Source organism: Amia ocellicauda, chromosome 5, assembly GCF_036373705.1.
Source record: "Amia ocellicauda isolate fAmiCal2 chromosome 5, fAmiCal2.hap1, whole genome shotgun sequence".
NCBI classification, from domain to species: Eukaryota; Metazoa; Chordata; class Actinopteri; order Amiiformes; family Amiidae; genus Amia; species Amia ocellicauda.
In genome coordinates, this window is record NC_089854.1 from 24,096,339 (window position 1) to 24,114,497 (window position 18,159).

Genomic DNA, 18,159 nt, shown 5'->3' on the forward strand with positions numbered 1-18,159 from the left:
ATGCCCTTCAGAAGACACAGAGAAGGCCAGATAATTTAAATGCTCGTTTGGCATAGAAATAAAGCTCCAGGGCGAATCACAAAACATGCTGCTGCTTGGTTGTGTAGTTTTAATTGGGATCAATTAGAAATAAGTTTCATAGCAACTGGCAGCAGAACAAAAATGTACATTAAGCATTGCCTGGAATGAACAGCAAAAAACTAGAGACAGTGGTGTACAGTGTACAGTGGTATTTAATATTGAATTTCGTATTCATAAGGGCTTCAAACCAGCCTTGATAACAGGAGACCCTACTTATTGTTGTGAAGTTATTTTGTAGCGTACTACACGTATTATTAATGTATTCATAAATCTTTGGTTAAAGCTTTGACTAAGTATACAGGATGAGTACACTTACACTCCTACACAGACCATAAATGGCAGTTATTTTAAGACCTGTCCTACTGTTCTTATGCTGGGGTCTTGTGAGCTTCTTCGACAAGTTCATACTAAGATGGCTGACTAACCTTAAATCCTTCTGGTCTTTTCCCATTTGGTTTCTCTTGTTACAACCACACCATTATAGTGTTGTTGGTACATGTAAAGGCAGCTGATCCAGGCTGACAAGGACTCATCTCAGTAATTATTATAATCCCAGACTCTCAGTAATGGTCTCTGTGAGGCGACAGAGAGTGCTACGGTGGAAAAGGTAAGTAAGTATGCATGTGTGTGCATGAATGCATACATTTATTTTAAGAAGGGGAATCCCACATAACCTTTCACGGTAGCCATTATTCTCACAGAAGCTTTTTACAGTTCTTCATTGCATTATCAATGACTCCCAGTGACTTTGTCTCTCATCCAGTTCCAATGTATGGCCTCAGGGGCTTTTCACCACAGCCCAGCCAGCACACACTTGAATGAGCCATTCTACATTCACAGATGTGACATCATTAATTCTTAACATCAAGTCACACTAGGTATTCCTGCATCGATTGCAAGAAGGAGCACATGGATAATAGATGAGAAAGTTGTCAGTGCAGTTCTACACCAAGCCTTGCTAATTTGTGAACCTCCAGGGTCCAATGAAAGGTCTACAGGGAAAAGAAGGAATAAAATGAAAGGTTCACAAACTCTGGATTTTTAAGACTCAGGACTGGGATCTCATCTGTGCTATACATATTATTCTGAGCAGTGGTAATCAAAAATTATTAATGTGTAACGGTATTACTTCTGTTTATTGTAGGAATTAAGTTTGAAGCGACAATAAGGTTTATTTGTAGGAGTACTAAAAAACAAAAGTATTTAATGAATGCTTTAATCTTCACTTGTATTATGGATTAGCAATGAATGTAAAAATGCGATACTGGTCAGGACTGTAAAGGGTTAAAGGTTGTCCATTGTACCTGACCCAAACTTTAAATACAATGTGTGCTAACAAAGAAGAAATGTTAGCACTGTTTCTGGAGCACTGATAAAAGACACGGTGAACAATGGTTTGTTTTGTTGCAGAGTTAAGCATACTTTAAAGTAATCACGAACACTGATTTTATAAAATACTTCTTAGAACTTTTCCTTGGATGAATAAAGAAATATAAATGTACTTATTTTTGGTGTTATGGCCAGGGGGTGGGGGGGTTATGACATGGATTAGTATTGATTCAGGCATGTCATGCAAAAAAAATTTGCATATGAAAGGAAGGGAAGCGGAATAGAGATTTATAAATACACACACCCACACATCTATGTATAAGCATCTCTATATTGTAACAGTTTCAGTAGCATTACAACATATGCATATAAACATATTTGTGGTTTCATCTTTTTATTGAGGTGGGCGATAATCCCGATTGGTCATGCACCGAAAAAGTCAGTCAGTCAAATTAATTTTGTTTACATGTGGTTTTGCTTGAGTACATGACCATCAGGGTCTTGTGCATGCCTATTCTATGGAGGCTTTCCTGCTAAAAGTTTTGATTACTGCGATACTGCTGGACAGAGAAAGCCTCCATTGGAAGCAAACAGCAGAGGAAAATAGCAATGTAATGGCTCTTACAGTTTGATGTTGCTTTGTGAGGAACAGAAACCCCTCAAAGTAAATCCTGACATTGCTAAAGCATGAACAAGCAAGAGACTGCTTAGAAAGTGCTAACACTGAACTTTAGAGAAAAAAAAATAAAAATAAATTATATATATATATATATATACACTCACCTAAAGGATTATTAGGAACACCATACTAATACTGTGTTTGACCCCCTTTCGCCTTCAGAACTGCCTTAATTCTACGTGGCATTGATTCAACAAGGTGCTGAAAGCATTCTTTAGAAATGTTGGCCCATATTGATAGGATAGCATCTTGCAGTTGATGGAGATTTGTGGGATGCACATCCAGGGCACGAAGCTCCCGTTCCACCACATCCCAAAGATGCTCTATTGGGTTGAGATCTGGTGACTGTGGGGGCCAGTTTAGTACAGTGAACTCATTGTCATGGTCAAGAAACCAATTTGAAATGATTCGACCTTTGTGACATGGTGCATTATCCTGCTGGAAGTAGCCATCAGAGGATGGGTACATGGTGGTCATAAAGGGATGGACATGGTCAGAAACAATGCTCAGGTAGGCCGTGGCATTTAAACGATGCCCAATTGGCACTAAGGGGCCTAAAGTGTGCCAAGAAAACATCCCCCACACCATTACACCACCACCACCAGCCTGCACAGTGGTAACAAGGCATGATGGATCCATGTTCTCATTCTGTTTACTCTACCATCTGAATGTCTCAACAGAAATCGAGACTCATCAGACCAGGCAACATTTTTCCAGTCTTCAACTGTCCAATTTTGGTGAGCTTGTGCAAATTGTAGCCTCTTTTTCCTATCTGTAGTGGAGATGAGTGGTACCCGGTGGGGTCTTCTGCTGTTGTAGCCCATCCGTCTCAAGGTTGTACGTGTTGTGGCTTCACAAATGCTTTGCTGCATACCTTGGTTGTAACGAGTGGTTATTTCAGTCAAAGTTGCTCTTCTATCAGCTTGAATCAGTCGGCCCATTCTCCTCTGACCTCTAGCATCAACAAGGCATTTTCGCCCACAGGACTGCCGCATACTGGATGTTTTTCCCTTTTCACACCATTTTTTGTAAACCCTAGAAATGGTTGTGCGTGAAAATCCCAGTAACTGAGCAGATTGTGAAATACTCAGACCGGCCCGTCTGGCACCAACAACCATGCCACGCTCAAAATTGCTTAAATCACCTTTCTTTCCCATTCAGACATTCAGTTTGGAGTTCAGGAGATTGTCTTGACCAGGACCACACCCCTAAATGCATTGAAGCAACTGCCATGTGATTGGTTGGTTAGATAATTGCATTAATGAGAAATTGAACAGGTGTTCCTAATAATCCTTTAGGTGAGTGTATATATATATACATACACACACTGATCAGCCATAACATTATGACCACCTGCCTAATATTGTGTGGGTCCCCCTTTTTCCACCAAAACAGCCCTGACCCGTCGAGGCATGGACTAGACCTCTGAAGGTGTGCTGTGGTATCTGGCACCAAGACGTTAGCAGCAGATCCTTTAAGTCCTGTAAGTTGCGAGGTGGGGCCTCCATGGATCGGACTTGTTTGTCCAGCACATCCCACAGATGCTCGATTGGATTGAGATCTGGAGGCCAAGTCAACACCTTGAACTCGTGATTCATCAGACCAGGCCACCTTCTTCCATTGCTCCGTGGTCCAGTTCTGATGCTCACGTGCCCATTGTAGGAGCTTTCGGAAGTGGACAGGGGTCAGCATGGGCACCCTGACTGGTCTGCAGCTACGCAGCCCCATACGCAACAAACTGCGATGCACTGTGTGTTCTGACACCATTCTATCAGAACCAGCATTCACTTTTTCAGCAATTTGAGCTAAAGTAGCTCGTCTGTTGGATCGGACCACACGGGCCAGCCTTCGCTCCCCACGTGCATCAATGAGCCTTGGCCACCCATGACCCTGTTGCCGGTTCGCTGCTTTTCCTTCCTCGGACCACTTTTGATAGGTACTGACCACTGCAGACCGGGAACACCCCACAAGAGCTGCAGTTTTGGAGATGCTCTGACCCAGTCGTCTAGCCATCACAATGTGGCCCTTGTCAAAGTCGCTCAGATCCTTACGCTTGACCATTTTTCCTGCTTCTAACACATCATCTTTGAGGACAAAATGTTCACTTGCTGCCTAATATATCCCACCCACTGACAGGTGCCATGATAACGAGATTATCAGTGTTATTCACTTCACCTGTCAGTGGTCATAATGTTATGGCTGATCGGTGTATATATATTCTTACATTTCCGAAAAAGAAAAAAAAATGGTATTGTTCAATGGATTATATTTTGTCTTCCCAGTAAGTACAGAAGAAGGCTACCAATGCTATATGCCAGTTAAACCAATTTGCCGGTGAAAAAAAAAAAAAAAAAATCTGCAATAAGGGTACAACTATGTAAACCAAATGGGGATGAAATCTTTACATCAACAAAGTTTGAGAGTTCCAGTTTCCCTGTAGCTGGAATCCCAAGGATTAAACATTGGTGTCATTAGTGGGATAGGTGAGCCTGCATCTGACCAACTTGAAGGAGGTGATGGGAGACCAGTGTGAGGTCTGTAACTACTGGGGTGGGGGGGCAGTATAGAGATCCTGAAGCCTCACTAATGGGCCTAGGCCTTTTAGTCATGTGCGAACCCACAGTATGTTACAATACTATATACGCCTAATGCATCTTAAATGGTATAAAGCAATATTGCACTTCACCTTGTACCACGCTCTATTCAGCACTAGAGTTCCTACTAAGACAACACTTCTCAAAAAAAAAATATATATATTAAATATATTAAAAAATTATACATATTACAAAAAACACTTTAGTAGGCATTAATCTTTTACATATTTTACATGGACTAGGCCTATGTCTTCTTTGTCGTTGTTCTTTATTACTTCTTTTGTTTCTGCCAAGACAAACAGAACACATTTTAAAACCGTAAAACACTACAGTCATTAGTAACTTTACTTCAGTAACAAAACTGCTGAAAATAAGTGTGGATTGGTGGACAGCGTGCAAAAGAACGCTGTATTATTGTAGTGTACACCACAGAATTGTACTTCAGCCCCAACTGCACGGCCCCATTATACTTTGTTAAACTGCAATGAATGGAAACAGAGTCTTGTCACTGGACTATAAATGTGCTCAAGGGAAGTATCTGTAACCATAGAAACAAGGTGTAACTGGCCAAAGTAGGGCAGTGTGCTTACTGAGCTTCTGTAGGTCTTACTAAACAGCCCCTCTGGGGGAACAGAGGAGGAATGTGCGTGCGAGACACACAGACAGTATTAACTATCTCATAAGTCAAAAGCAAATTAGGGGTTGGGCAAGTGCAGAGATATATTTGAAAAATGAAAGCTTATATCACAATTTTAATAACATTTAATAATGGAATTATATGTCCCCAGGTAGATAGTCTGAAAAGTTAATGTCTAGTATATGGAACTATTTTTAGTACTGTAGTAAAAGCAAGGGATGCAGAACAGTTCAGTTGATTGCAGATATAAGTTGAAACAGATTTAGCCTGCTTGCAAATGAATTAAGACTTCTGGTGTACAACTGTAGACCCCTATATGTATCCATTGTTATGAAAGGGATACTCGCTCCACACCAACCTTCAGCACAAATTCAACTTTTCACAGCTGGGGCTTCAGATGATCTTTATGGATTTTTTATTTTTATTTTATTATTGTCAGCATAGTGGCATTTCCCTGTGGAGCTCAGATTCAGGTTTGTTTCACAACACCCCCTTCCTCCTCCCACCAAAACATACATTTACCATTGCATCTAACACCATACCTACCACAGTTATTGTATGAATAAACCAGTAAATCAGGCTGAAGCTGAGAAGTGTCAGCCCCAAACGAAGAAACTAAAGGTAAGAGAAAATCCGAGAATAGAACACATCCTGCCTCCCACTGCATCTGTGAAATCAGCTAGCACAGCTGAGAAAACCCTCCCATGGATGCAATCACAAGTTTACTATTTATTGCTGTATTCATTAACTACTTCATGCTGTGCATCTCAAACTACTATCTATACATCACAATGTTGAATCTACAAGGTTATAAAAAATAAAAAAAATAAAGGAAATGAAGACCAGTTTATTAACTTCTGCCTATTGTAGAGTAGACAGTTTCATGATTCAGTAACTAAGCAGACAAGTTACAACACTGATCCTGTTTACCCATGTACTAACATGCCTAATTATTTGGCAGAGCCTTGAATCAGATACACTGAGATTGTCCAGTCATTATTTCAGTAAATACTCGCTTTACTCTAATCTAACATCTCCAACTACTGAAGCAGTATTCAGTTAATGGAAAGCAATATCATTGTCCAGCCATTCTCTCTCACTTTATATTAGTGTTTGTCTACCACACAGTAATTTCAAAAGTCTTTTTTGAAAGAGGAAAAAAAATGCATGCGGGTAGATTTTATTTAATTTATTCATTAATTAATTCATGACCAAGAACAGGCCACAAATCATAAGCTTTGTCTGAAGTATTCTGCCCTCATCTGAACAACACCCATGTAAAATCAATACAAACGCACAGCCCGAGAGAAATTCAGTCCCAAACAAAACCATCCGAGTTCATCGTTTCTTAATTTTACATGCAATCTATTTAAATCTCACTGACAGCAGCCTTTAAATGAAACCAAAGAGGAGACGACAGGAAGAGCACGAGAGAGAGAGAGATGGCAAGAAAGTGTGGAAGAGAAAGAGGGAGAATGGGAAGGAGGAGGCTGGGAATGGAGAGTATTTGGAAGCGTTGAAGCGAAACACAATTCCCAGGGAGCATTTGACAGCAGGATCAGTGAAGCAGAAAGGCCTTTTTGGTATGTATGCATGTGTGTGTGTGTGCTTCCACTTCCACTTTGCGGAAAGTCCTGAGGCACACGATTATAATGTATTGGAAAATGGAGGTGTAATGGAGGCAGTATTAGCCAAACTTACACAATGTTTTAACCCAACACTGCAGCCTCGATGAACCCTGTAATACTTCATGTAAAGCGAATTAAAAAAAGCTCAGAAGAGCTTCGAGCTGACACCAAGGACATAACTACCCCCTTTTTGTACTTTTTAATTCTTGCAGTATGCAGTTGCTTTATTCCCACAGATTCCAGGTGCGAAGAAACCCCCCCCGTCAAACAGTTCTCTCAGTTTTGGCAAATCAGATCCTAATCAAGAACTGGGAGTGAGTGTACAAATTAACTTGCATTAAGATCTGGGGGGAGAAAGCAGAGTTTGGGCAGAACAAAAAAAAAAAAAAAAAAGTCTACTCTTTAACAATATCCCTTCAGTGTGCTCGAATCCTAAACCAAGTGGTTATATGAGGTACTCTTCCCTTGCTCAGGGATTCAGGCCTTCAAAGGGTTATATTGGCCTATTTTGGTGTTCTGACAGCAGTGCGTTCTTCACCACAAAGGCAGGATTATGAGACGTAGAATATTAAGAGCTTATTTAAAGAGTGAGAAGTCTGTACTGTGGTGCATGACCATGAGTCACATCTTCTACATGATGCCAGTATCCATTAACTCTTTCTGGATGTCTTTCATTAGAGTAGGGTTTATACCGTTGGTCAGTATGGTTCTGGAGAAATAACACCTGACAGGATGTGTAGGTTAAGGAGGAAGGAAGAGTTAAAATTAGGTTGACGCGTCCTGCTATAGGTTGACCTCAAGCAGCAGGATCCTACCAAGACATGTGACACGGAGACCCAGCACAATGTAAAGAGCAGTCCGAGTTTAGGGAGTTCCTCCAGAGGCCGATACTTCAGTAGTTGTTTATGGTTTGGCATGCTTTCCTTCCCCAGGATGCATTTTGAAGTGCAGCTAATTGCACTTTTACTGCGACAAAGTGAGAAGTTGTGAGGAGCATGTAAAGACGTGGCAGTAAATCCTTTCCAGTCAGAAATGATCAAGTGAATGACAAAGTTCGCTAAATAAAAACTGTCCTCAGTAGAAATCATTGAGAATACACGCAAAAATGTGTCAGAAGGATTATGGTTATAAATAAAGACAAAATATAGAAATCTGACTTTTAAAAAGGTATCAAAAAAATGTGTGAATGGCTGCTATTCTGTTTTTCGAGAGGGCGCATGCATGATTTCTCCCAGCTACAACAGTGTTCGGTTGGATTACCGAGAGAAAAGACATGACAAGAAAACTTTATTCTGGAGATTTTCCGAGAAAGTCTAAGTTTGCAAATAAAATCCCTGACACATTCTGACAGATGAGAAAACCACTAGGGCTTCAGGAAGGAACTGTCAGGACTTTTAAAAGCAGCATATTAGAAAAGATGCGGTGTGGACAATTCCACGATATGACCACAGATTCAAATGACACATCTACGCACACAAATACACGCTCTGGACACAGACAAAAAGGAGTGCCACGTTGTTTTCCAAAGTGTGTCAACATTTATAAGGCAAATCAAAGACGAAAATCTGAAATGTCCAAACAAACACTGAAGTGAAAACTATTGCCTTTAGCCATTATATTAGTGCTTTATAATGAATCTGTACATCAAATACACCCCTGATGTTGAGATTCTTTGCTTTAGCTGAAGTTCATGCAGATCACAAACATGCAAAATCACTTTGAAATTAAAACCATTCTTGATTTATTTTTATTAAGGACTAGCTCAGGATGCCACAGTCTGTGGCAATACTGCGCTGGACAGAGGAGTGCGTTAACCACTGTGGTTCCTATGCAATCCATACCCTGCTGGCTTCTCTGCTACCCCTGCTGTAAACCCTAATGTAAAGAGACAAGCTACAGGGATAAGCACTCTTCTGTGCCAAAAAGCCCCTATTACTGCTTCTAAAAACATCACAGTGAAGACAGAGTTCAGCAGTTAATTTGTGATGAGATTTCAGAGAATATTAATTAAGTTTGCAGTGTTGCAAGATGCTACAAAAACACACCCTGGAGTGGCTTGGTTTCGTTTCTATACTGATCTCACAGCTATAAATATAGTGATCTAAATCAATAAAGACTTTCAGACGGCTCTCGTAAATTTTCTCTGTTGTAACCCTCCGTCACCGATACACTGTGCTAAAGCTGCCTATGGTTCCGTCTGCATAGAACCTGGAAACAATGCTTCAATGGTCATGGTTCAAGTGTGTCATTAAAAGCTCTGGTGGAACAAAAACCAGAAGACCCTATGGCTCCTAAAGGCCCAGTTTTTCCCCATCAATGACTGTACAACACAGAATACTGTATCATTTGAAATATAGTACAATCTATAATGAAATGGGCTGTAACTGGACACCAGGATGTGTTCATGGAAGTTTTATCACATGGCTTTAATGACTGTCCCACCAGCAACATGAAACCCATTAGAGGGTTCTATGAAATCTGTCAAACATTCTTTTTTAAATATCATTTTCTGTATTACTGGTATAGTATATCTGAAGACTGGAAAAATAAATATATGCTGAATTGTAATTTGTCTTGGTCTGCCATGTACTCATTTGTATCCTGTTGTTTTTCAGCGAGTCTTTGCTTGAAGCGACTCTGATGGAATAGAAGAGGCTTTATCTCCCAAGGTTCTGCACCACTGTGCGGTGAAAGACAAATCTCTCAGTACAGGCCGGACATCATATTTGCACTGGGGCTGCAAGTCTCTCAAGCTGCGAGATATGAATTCCACAGCGATGGAACAGGCTGTCATGCAACATGAAACTCTGCTCTCTATCTGAGAAAACACACATTCTCAGAGGCTGTACTATTATTATGCACAATTTTCAAGTTTCTCAAAGACCGAAGCACATCCAACAGTGATTTTGTTAATTTCCCTTCAAATGGATTTATCTGACTGACAGGAAGCGCAAATTTAAGACACATATTGGAATTTATTTTCATCACCCTTAATACATAACTACTGCACTCAGATTGGCACCTTAAACCTTCACTGCAGAGACATCCTGCATCCTGTTCACATTAATACTTACTCATAGAAGCCTTTAAATAGTATTAAGAAATGTGCCTTTAATTCTGTTGTATTAACAAGACTTCAGTTAAAATGTCTTACATTTTAAAATATTCCACTTATTTTAAAACAAACTATTATATTATTTGCAGTATAAGATCTGACTTGGCTTAATCTCCACAATATTTAATATCTACATATATCGCTATCTGAATGGTTCCTATGAAAACTCTTTGGAAATAGACTACAAGTTAAAAAATACAAATTTAGCCAAAGTCAGATGTCATTTTCTAAATGCCTATGTACAAGTGTGCACTTTTAATCTTTTTCAGTTAAACTTAAGGGTTTTCAAATCCACTTTAAATCCTCTTTAAAAAGTGTTATAAATAGAGATGGCAAATTAGTCAAGGCAAAAAAAAAAAAAAAGAAAAAAGAAAAAAGGATATGTAATGTAGAAGGTGTGTCCTACTGCCCATTGCTCCAAAGCATGGTAAACTGTAATAATAAATAATATAAGCCCAGGCTTAAAGTTTGAATTTAGGTGTGCAATCATCGGTTTATTGCAGGCATCGGAGGATTATTCATTTCCTTCTTCCCTGCCATTCCAGACTACAGGAAATCTACCCAAAAGGACAGCACAGTAAAGCGTGTATATGAAATGCATATTCAGTAACTTAAAACATATGGGATCATTAATTAGATATCCGAGACATCCGTGGCGTTGTGACTTAAGCAGTTTGGTATGTCATCCTTTATAAGGTTATTCAGCACCAAAATGCAGCAGATCAACAATGACCTCAATCCCGACAAAAGTGTCTTCAACCACTAATGTATAGAGGGGATTTCCAAGTTAGCAGACGGTTTTCGTCACGGTGCTAAAGTTGTACAAGAAGCAGGACTTGATGTTTGTGCTGACTGGGCTACAACAGTAATTAGGTGGCCGTCGGTTTTGGGTGCCCCAAGCCAGAGCAGAAGGGGATTCGTCATTACCTTCACTATAACAAGAATGCGTTGTTTTAACACATGGGTTGTGACTGAGGACAACACAAATTAGCACAAGAACTGTGTTAAAATGGTGGTTGTAAGACAGGCTATGTATGGAAAGTTGCACAGGAACACAAAATGTATTTGTCCTTTATCACACTCAGTAAAGTGTTAATGCGAAATCAGAGGGTAGCGAGTCCATAAACATTTTCTAATTTGCTCTTGACATGAAGGTACCTACCTCATGGGTCAATGTAGAAGCTGCACTTCTGTATAATGCCCGAGGTTGCTTGTGTGTGTGTGTATATATATATATATTAAAATCTATTCCCGTGGGTACACAGGTTTTGGTAGGTTACAGATTAAAGGACCAAACAAAGGAGCACGAATGATGTCGAACTTAATGAATATACTGTGTAAGCTCCACGTCTATGAATCTCTTTAAGATCAGGTATGCCTCTCTGATTGCAGGTACTGGTCACACTAGCTGCTTTACGGAGTCTCAACCTCCACAGTGACACCTGAAATGACATGCATTATTCTACTTTCTGAAATCTGCATTAACACTAAACATCTGCAAGAAATGAAGCACTGAAAATAAAATAGAAAGTAGCAACCCAGGGCAAGAAAGTGAAAGACCCAGCCTCCTGACCGGGATGAGCACAATAGCTCTCGGCTTCACCTGCTCCCCATGCAATACTGAACACCCTCCCTCCGGCTACACCACCCGGCTTAACCCTCCTCTCACGGACCTGCTGGTAGTTCTCCTCCTGCGGGTTGAAGCCGTTGTCCACCGGCTGGAACCTGAGGTTGATGTGCGGGAAATTGTGCAGCCAGTAAGTCCACCACGGGGCGATGTAGTCCCGGGCCGCGGACATCCCTGCGAGGCTGGGGTCCACACGGGGATGGTGTCGAGGTGGGAGCCGGTCCGCTACGCTGCTGTACAGCCCGCTCAGCCCCGGCACAACAATGCATGCAGACGGCGAGCAGCGCGCAGGGAGTCGGGCAGGAGTGCACAGACAGGGGGGGAAAGCGTGTTAAAGGAGTCCAATAGGGTCCTGTATACCCCAGTGCCGGAAAGCGAGTGTAAAAAGTACAGATTTAGCTGCTGCTTCAGCGCTGCCGTCCCCGCTGGACAAGACATCGAGAGCGCGCTCCAGCGTGCGCGCCCACCCGAGCCCGGGAGCGCGCGTGAAAACAGGACCACGGGGTCGCGCTTCGTGTCGGAGACTCGACCCCACACAATGTATTTATCTCCCCAAGAACAATGGACAATACCATTTCAAATGTATTTTCTGACCGGTCACCATCTCTAACACATGGTGGAGAACAGAGTGAAGGCAGGAGGCAAATTAAAGGTTTTATGGATGGATCAAAGCAGCCACTACAGATTACTGTATATTCAGGTCATGTTAAATCTCAGAGGATCTGGGGTATTATAATCCACTATCTCCACCCTCTCCTCATCCACCGAGGGGTGCATACGGCTGTTTATAGAGTTCATGGCAACAGAACTGCCATTTAGAATTATGAAAGCATGACGTGATCAGGAAACCAAGTGGGTTTTGCTTAATTGTGTGGATGTTGCAGCAAAACATCTCAAATGCAGGATGCCACCCAACTGCACCTACACAATCGAGTCCATTATATTTTTACTAACCATGACATTGTAGGTAAATATCCATCCTATCATCTGAATTGAAGGTAGACTGAAGATGTTCCCCGTGAAGTGGGGTCTTTGCATTGTCTTTCTTAGGACAGAGTGATTGATTCACAGAAGAAAATCCTTTCAATTGCATTATTGATGGGATTGTTTTTAAGCTTCTAAAAAATAATTAAAGCACTACAAGTGCAGTCAGTACCAACACAATGATTTCATATTCAGCATAGCAATTCAAATGTTTTATTTATGTCTCAGGAGTTAGCACTGTCCATTGCAACACTACATAGAACTACTTAGCCGAATGTCAATATTGTATGGCTTGCTCGACAGCAGTGTTTTTAGAGGTCACGTCTTCCTTGTCACAGCTGTGATCCTGCTGCACCACTGAGCTGCTCGCCTTTTTTCCCCTTGTCTCGTCTGGCAGGGGAACTGCTCCCCACAGAATCTCGCACAGCAAAACCACACAGTGTCAAGGTTGCATCTGTCTGATGAATACAAGTGGCATACTAAAATAAACTGTAAAATAAGCTTTCCATGGAAGATCCACGATTCAGAGACATTTGATAAGAATCAACAAATCAACTGGCTTGCAGAAGACAAAGGAAAAGCTTTAAATTCCGTATTCCTTCTGCGTGAGTCACAATCTGATTAACACCAGTAGTCTGTCTTCAGCTCACCCAGAAGTCAAAATGCAAAACTCCCTTATGAACTGTGGAAAGTAGTCTCTGATGAACCCCCCTGCTTTACAATCACACACTTACCAGTTCAGTATTACTTAATGCCAACTGAGAACAGCTTAATTCTAATTACTTACTGTATTAAAATGCACCTTATTTGGTGCACCTTGTACAGTATAATTGTCCCTTAGTTACACTTGTAAACCCCTCACCACCATGCACGTTTTGAGTTCCTTTAAAACATATAAAGCAATTGTGTATGGCTAAAGCAATCTGTGACTATTTACACACAGCTTCTTTCAAAACATACCAGATACTCATCTTCAATAGATTAGCTCATGGTGGCACATTTGTAAACAAAGCTCAAGTATGACATCATGAGGCAGAAAGTAGAAGTACAACATAACTTCATCTGATGTAAAAATGGGCCAATCTAGGTCAATCTTTTAAAATGTAGGTCAAGTTAATGACTAGAAGGCATTCATATATATCCTGGAATAGACCCATGCAAATGGTCTTAAAACACAATGCTAACCCTACTTATCTTTACCCCAATTGTGGAATGAACTGCAAACCCTTATAAACCTTTTTTTTCTTTTTTTAGGTTTACATCAGTGTGCATGTTGTTGCAAGACAGTGTAAGATGTATCCTTTTCATACTTCAGACTTTACTTACAGCTGAATTCAAATTGTGACTACCTGGTTTGGTCAGCAACATGTATTTTTCAAAATAAGGGGGAACAAAAAGCCTTTTTGTAACTTTTATTACAATATTTTTATTCTGTACACAATGATGTTCTCACTTCAGTTCTTTAACAGCCAGACCTAAAAAGAAAAATGACAGGGAGTTCAGTTTGACATGAAAATAAATATTTTGCCATTTGATCATTCAAACATTTAAAGACTTCTCCTACATTTTATGTATACATGTAATTGTGTAGAATTACATTTTGCAGGAGAAAACATACATTTCTGAATGTACAAAACTGGTCCTTATTCAACTGAGGTAGAGAAAACTGCTAAAATATAAAATGTAGCACTTTCTAATGTTTCACCCTAAAATCAAAGCAGAGCAAAATGACCGGTTACAGGATTGAATATATGGTCATTGAGTAAACCATGTCCCCTACAAAACCCAACTCAACCCCATTTATATTTTATGCCCTCAGATTGTGAAAATACAAGCATTCCATTAGAAGAACCAGAGAGTTCAAAATACAATATTGGCATTGGAACAGACTCGTACTGGATTACACACATTTTAAATACATTTAAAACCTAACCACTACATGGACCATGCATTTCATTATTCAGCACAAGAGGATGGTTATTTTGTTAAGGTGCAGAGAAAGAATTTGAGTCTTCTCGCATTCCAGCAAAAGATGTTAAACTCAAAATTCTCTTAGATGAGGAACATGAAAATCCTGGGTCTCTCACCTTGCTCTCATGTGCTTGGTTTACAAGGTGTCTGCTCTCCTATAAGCGTTTCTAAAAACTATCCCGTTCAAAACTGAAGGTGAAACTTAAGATGACGCATAATGGATCCACCATTTTTAACCATCTCAGAATGGGGTCTGGAGCGGACACTGACAAAATGTGGACTGACCTTATTACCCACTTAAGCCTTTATTTATCAAATTATTCAAATACACAGCTCCTAAAATGCATCTCTGTAACAAAACAGTAATGAAATAAATTGACCATCCCTGGCAGATTGGTCCCACTTTTCTGAATAGTAATTGAAGTGATGGACAACTACATATTTGGCTTACGCACACCCTCTGAGCCTGCACTGTGTAGCTTACGCACACCCTGAGCCTGCACTGTGTAGCTTACGCACACCCTGAGCCTGCACTGTGTAGCTTACGCACACCCTGAGCCTGCACTGTGTAGCTTACGCACACCCTGAGCCTGCACTGTGTAGCTTACGCACACCCTGAGCCTGCACTGTGTAGCTTACGCACACCCTGAGCCTGCACTGTGTAGCTTACGCACACCCTGAGCCTGCACTGTGTAGCTTACGCACACCCTGAGCCTGCACTGTGTAGCTTACGCACACCCTCTGAGCCTGCACTGTGTAGCTTACGCACACCCTCTGAGCCTGCACTGTGTAGCTTACGCACACCCTGAGCCTGCACTGTGTAGCTTACGCACACCCTGAGCCTGCACTGTGTAGCTTACGCACACCCTGAGCCTGCACTGTGTAGCTTACGCACACCCTCTGAGCCTGCACTGTGTAGCTTACGCACACCCTGAGCCTGCACTGTGTAGCTTACGCACACCCTCTGAGCCTGCACTGTGTAGCTTACGCACACCCTGAGCCTGCACTGTGTAGCTTACGCACACCCTGAGCCTGCACTGTGTAGCTTACGCACACCCTGAGCCTGCACTGTGTAGCTTACGCACACCCTGAGCCTGCACTGTGTAGCTTACGCACACCCTCTGAGCCTGCACTGTGTAGCTTACGCACACCCTGAGCCTGCACTGTGTAGCTTACGCACACCCTCTGAGCCTGCACTGTGTAGCTTACGCACACCCTGAGCCTGCACTGTGTAGCTTACGCACACCCTGAGCCTGCACTGTGTAGCTTACGCACACCCTCTGAGCCTGCACTGTGTAGCTTACGCACACCCTGAGCCTGCACTGTGTAGCTTACTCACCAGGTGGCAGGGACTGTTTGAGCTTCTCTGCCTTCTCCTTGTCTGTGATGACGAGGGTGTACAGGTACCGGCTGCAGCGCACCTTGAACTTCACATTGTCCTTGTTCTTCTTGATCTTGACAGCTGCCCAGACAAACAGCAAGCACCATTACAACCAAACAGTGTATTAAGCCAATTAAAACACATTTCAGGCAATGGCATGTAATGAAGAGCCTTTATATATATATAAAAAAAAAAAAAAAAAAAAAAAAAAGACTGGTGGCCCAGAAGGGCATTAAAATGGTGGTAGACATGCAAGTGTCATTTTACAATGGGAAATATTAAATTACTCATGAACATCTCTAAAAACGAACATTCAAAATCCAGCAGAGGATGACGGACACACCCCTGCTATTGAATAACTGCTTGATTTCCCATTATATGATAAACAGACAAATACAAAAAAGACTGCCTATTATAGACCTTAGATCAGTGGTCTCCAACCCTGGTCCTGGAGAGCCCCAATCCACTTCATTTTATAGATCACCCTAAATCACCAATCTCTAAATACTGGGAACACATGGGAGTTAATCCACTACACAACTCAACCCAGGAAATTCAAGACCATTGTTCCAATGGTTTCTAAATTACTAAATTCACTAAACCACCTGCTTTAGTACCAAAGTAAATATTTTCCAGAGTTTATAAATTGGTGACAGAAGGATGACTTCCAAAAGCTGCTCCATAAACAGGGACATCTACTTCAACTGCACTTACATTTGGCATCCTTCCTCCTGGCTGTGAGCAGGAAATCTTTGATCTCTTCGATTTTTCGTGGCTTAAAAGGAGAAACAGAAACAGTGTTACATTCAGAAACGCATCTTTCACAAGAGTTACAAAACATGCCAAACGCTTAAAGCACACAATGGGAAAAAGTAACCTTATCATTAAATAAGAGCACACTTCCAGGATATTAACACCTGTGCACCTGGCTACAAAGAGGACCCGGGATTGCTGATGGAAAGACATGGCTGAAATAAACCAACGAGCCCGTGTGTTACAAACAAACACGTTATTCTTCAAAGCAGAAACAGAGTGCGTGTCCGGAGCCTGTAGCGCAGCCTGAACGACAAGGCCGGCAGATGTAAAAAATGTCCGACCAGCTACACCGATACACACGGATATATAAAGACCCGAGGACCGACAGACAACTACACGAACAGACGGGAGAGAGCCGAGTTTTGGGAGCAGCCATGTCCCGGAGACAGTGACACTCAGACAGGCTGCTGCCCCAGCGCTAGGCCATCACAACACAAGACACTCATTCAATCAAATAAGACTGAATCGCTACACATCAAACCCAGAACCAGACCCCAATTTAACGGGATAAACACCTATCGATGCGCAGTGTGACTGTAAAGGGCTCTTACCATGGTGTGGTGTTTGTAGACTGCAACCTGAAAGAGACGGGAGACAGAGAGGGGGTCAGTGCGCCTGCATGTTAAAACCGCACAGAATCGTCAAAACATGGTGGAATCGGGCGGGCAGGGGGAAGGCAAGGGTTTGGGGTGCATGATAACGCGATGTGGGTTGAATAAGACACGATATATGCTTGGATGGGGTTAGATTATAATTCATGTTAGAAGCGCTGAAGAAATGTCCTACTCACACAGTCCGCCAGCGAGAGGGAAAAGGGGCGGGACTTCCGCTTCATGTTAGTTTATATAGCAAGTACGGCATCTTCCAAGGGACATTCAGTACCTGAAGACATTAAACGCTATAATTTCTTTCCGCACCGTATAACTAATTTAATAGTATCCGAATCATGTCAAATAAAAAATTACGAACTACACATTACCCAAGATATATTAAATGTTACTAGAATTATAAATAATAACAAGCTTTATTATTTATTTATTTATTTATTTATTTATTTAAAATATATAATGAAACAAAAATCACCCCGACTTTTTGTGACCCCGGGGTTGGGGATCTGTGGTACAGCCATTACTTCATATGTTGCTTAATACTGTTCTTACTAGAAGTATATTCTTCAACTTTATCTTCATATTATTATTCCTATTATTTTTGTAAATATAAAATGAAAATTATAATAAAATGTTTTTTAACACCTTAAATAGAAAACATAAACCACATTAATTTACACAGTAATGCAATATTTGTGCTAAAAAACAA

General features: G+C 41.2%; 2 protein-coding genes across 2 annotated transcripts in view; both read right to left on the reverse strand.

Annotated features, from left to right (window-relative positions):
• Positions 1-12,169, reverse strand: part of ttyh2 (tweety family member 2) — a 53,370-nt gene extending 41,201 nt beyond the window's left edge. Inside the window, exon 1 of the mRNA XM_066704457.1 lies at positions 11,737-12,169. Within this exon, the coding sequence (XP_066560554.1) occupies positions 11,737-11,862 (126 nt within the window). The 5' untranslated portion in view covers positions 11,863-12,169. The remainder of the gene's footprint in view (positions 1-11,736) is intronic.
• A 1,902-nt stretch (positions 12,170-14,071) lies between these two features.
• rpl38 (ribosomal protein L38) lies at positions 14,072-17,705 on the reverse strand. Its single transcript, XM_066704458.1, has 5 exons — positions 17,633-17,705; positions 17,394-17,420; positions 16,741-16,801; positions 15,985-16,107; positions 14,072-14,149 (listed from the first exon to the last, which is right to left on the reverse strand). The coding sequence occupies exons 1-5, from the start codon at positions 17,675-17,677 to the stop codon at positions 14,124-14,126; spliced, it is 282 nt and encodes a 93-aa protein (XP_066560555.1). The 5' UTR covers positions 17,678-17,705; the 3' UTR covers positions 14,072-14,123.
• Positions 17,706-18,159: the final 454 nt, after the last annotated feature.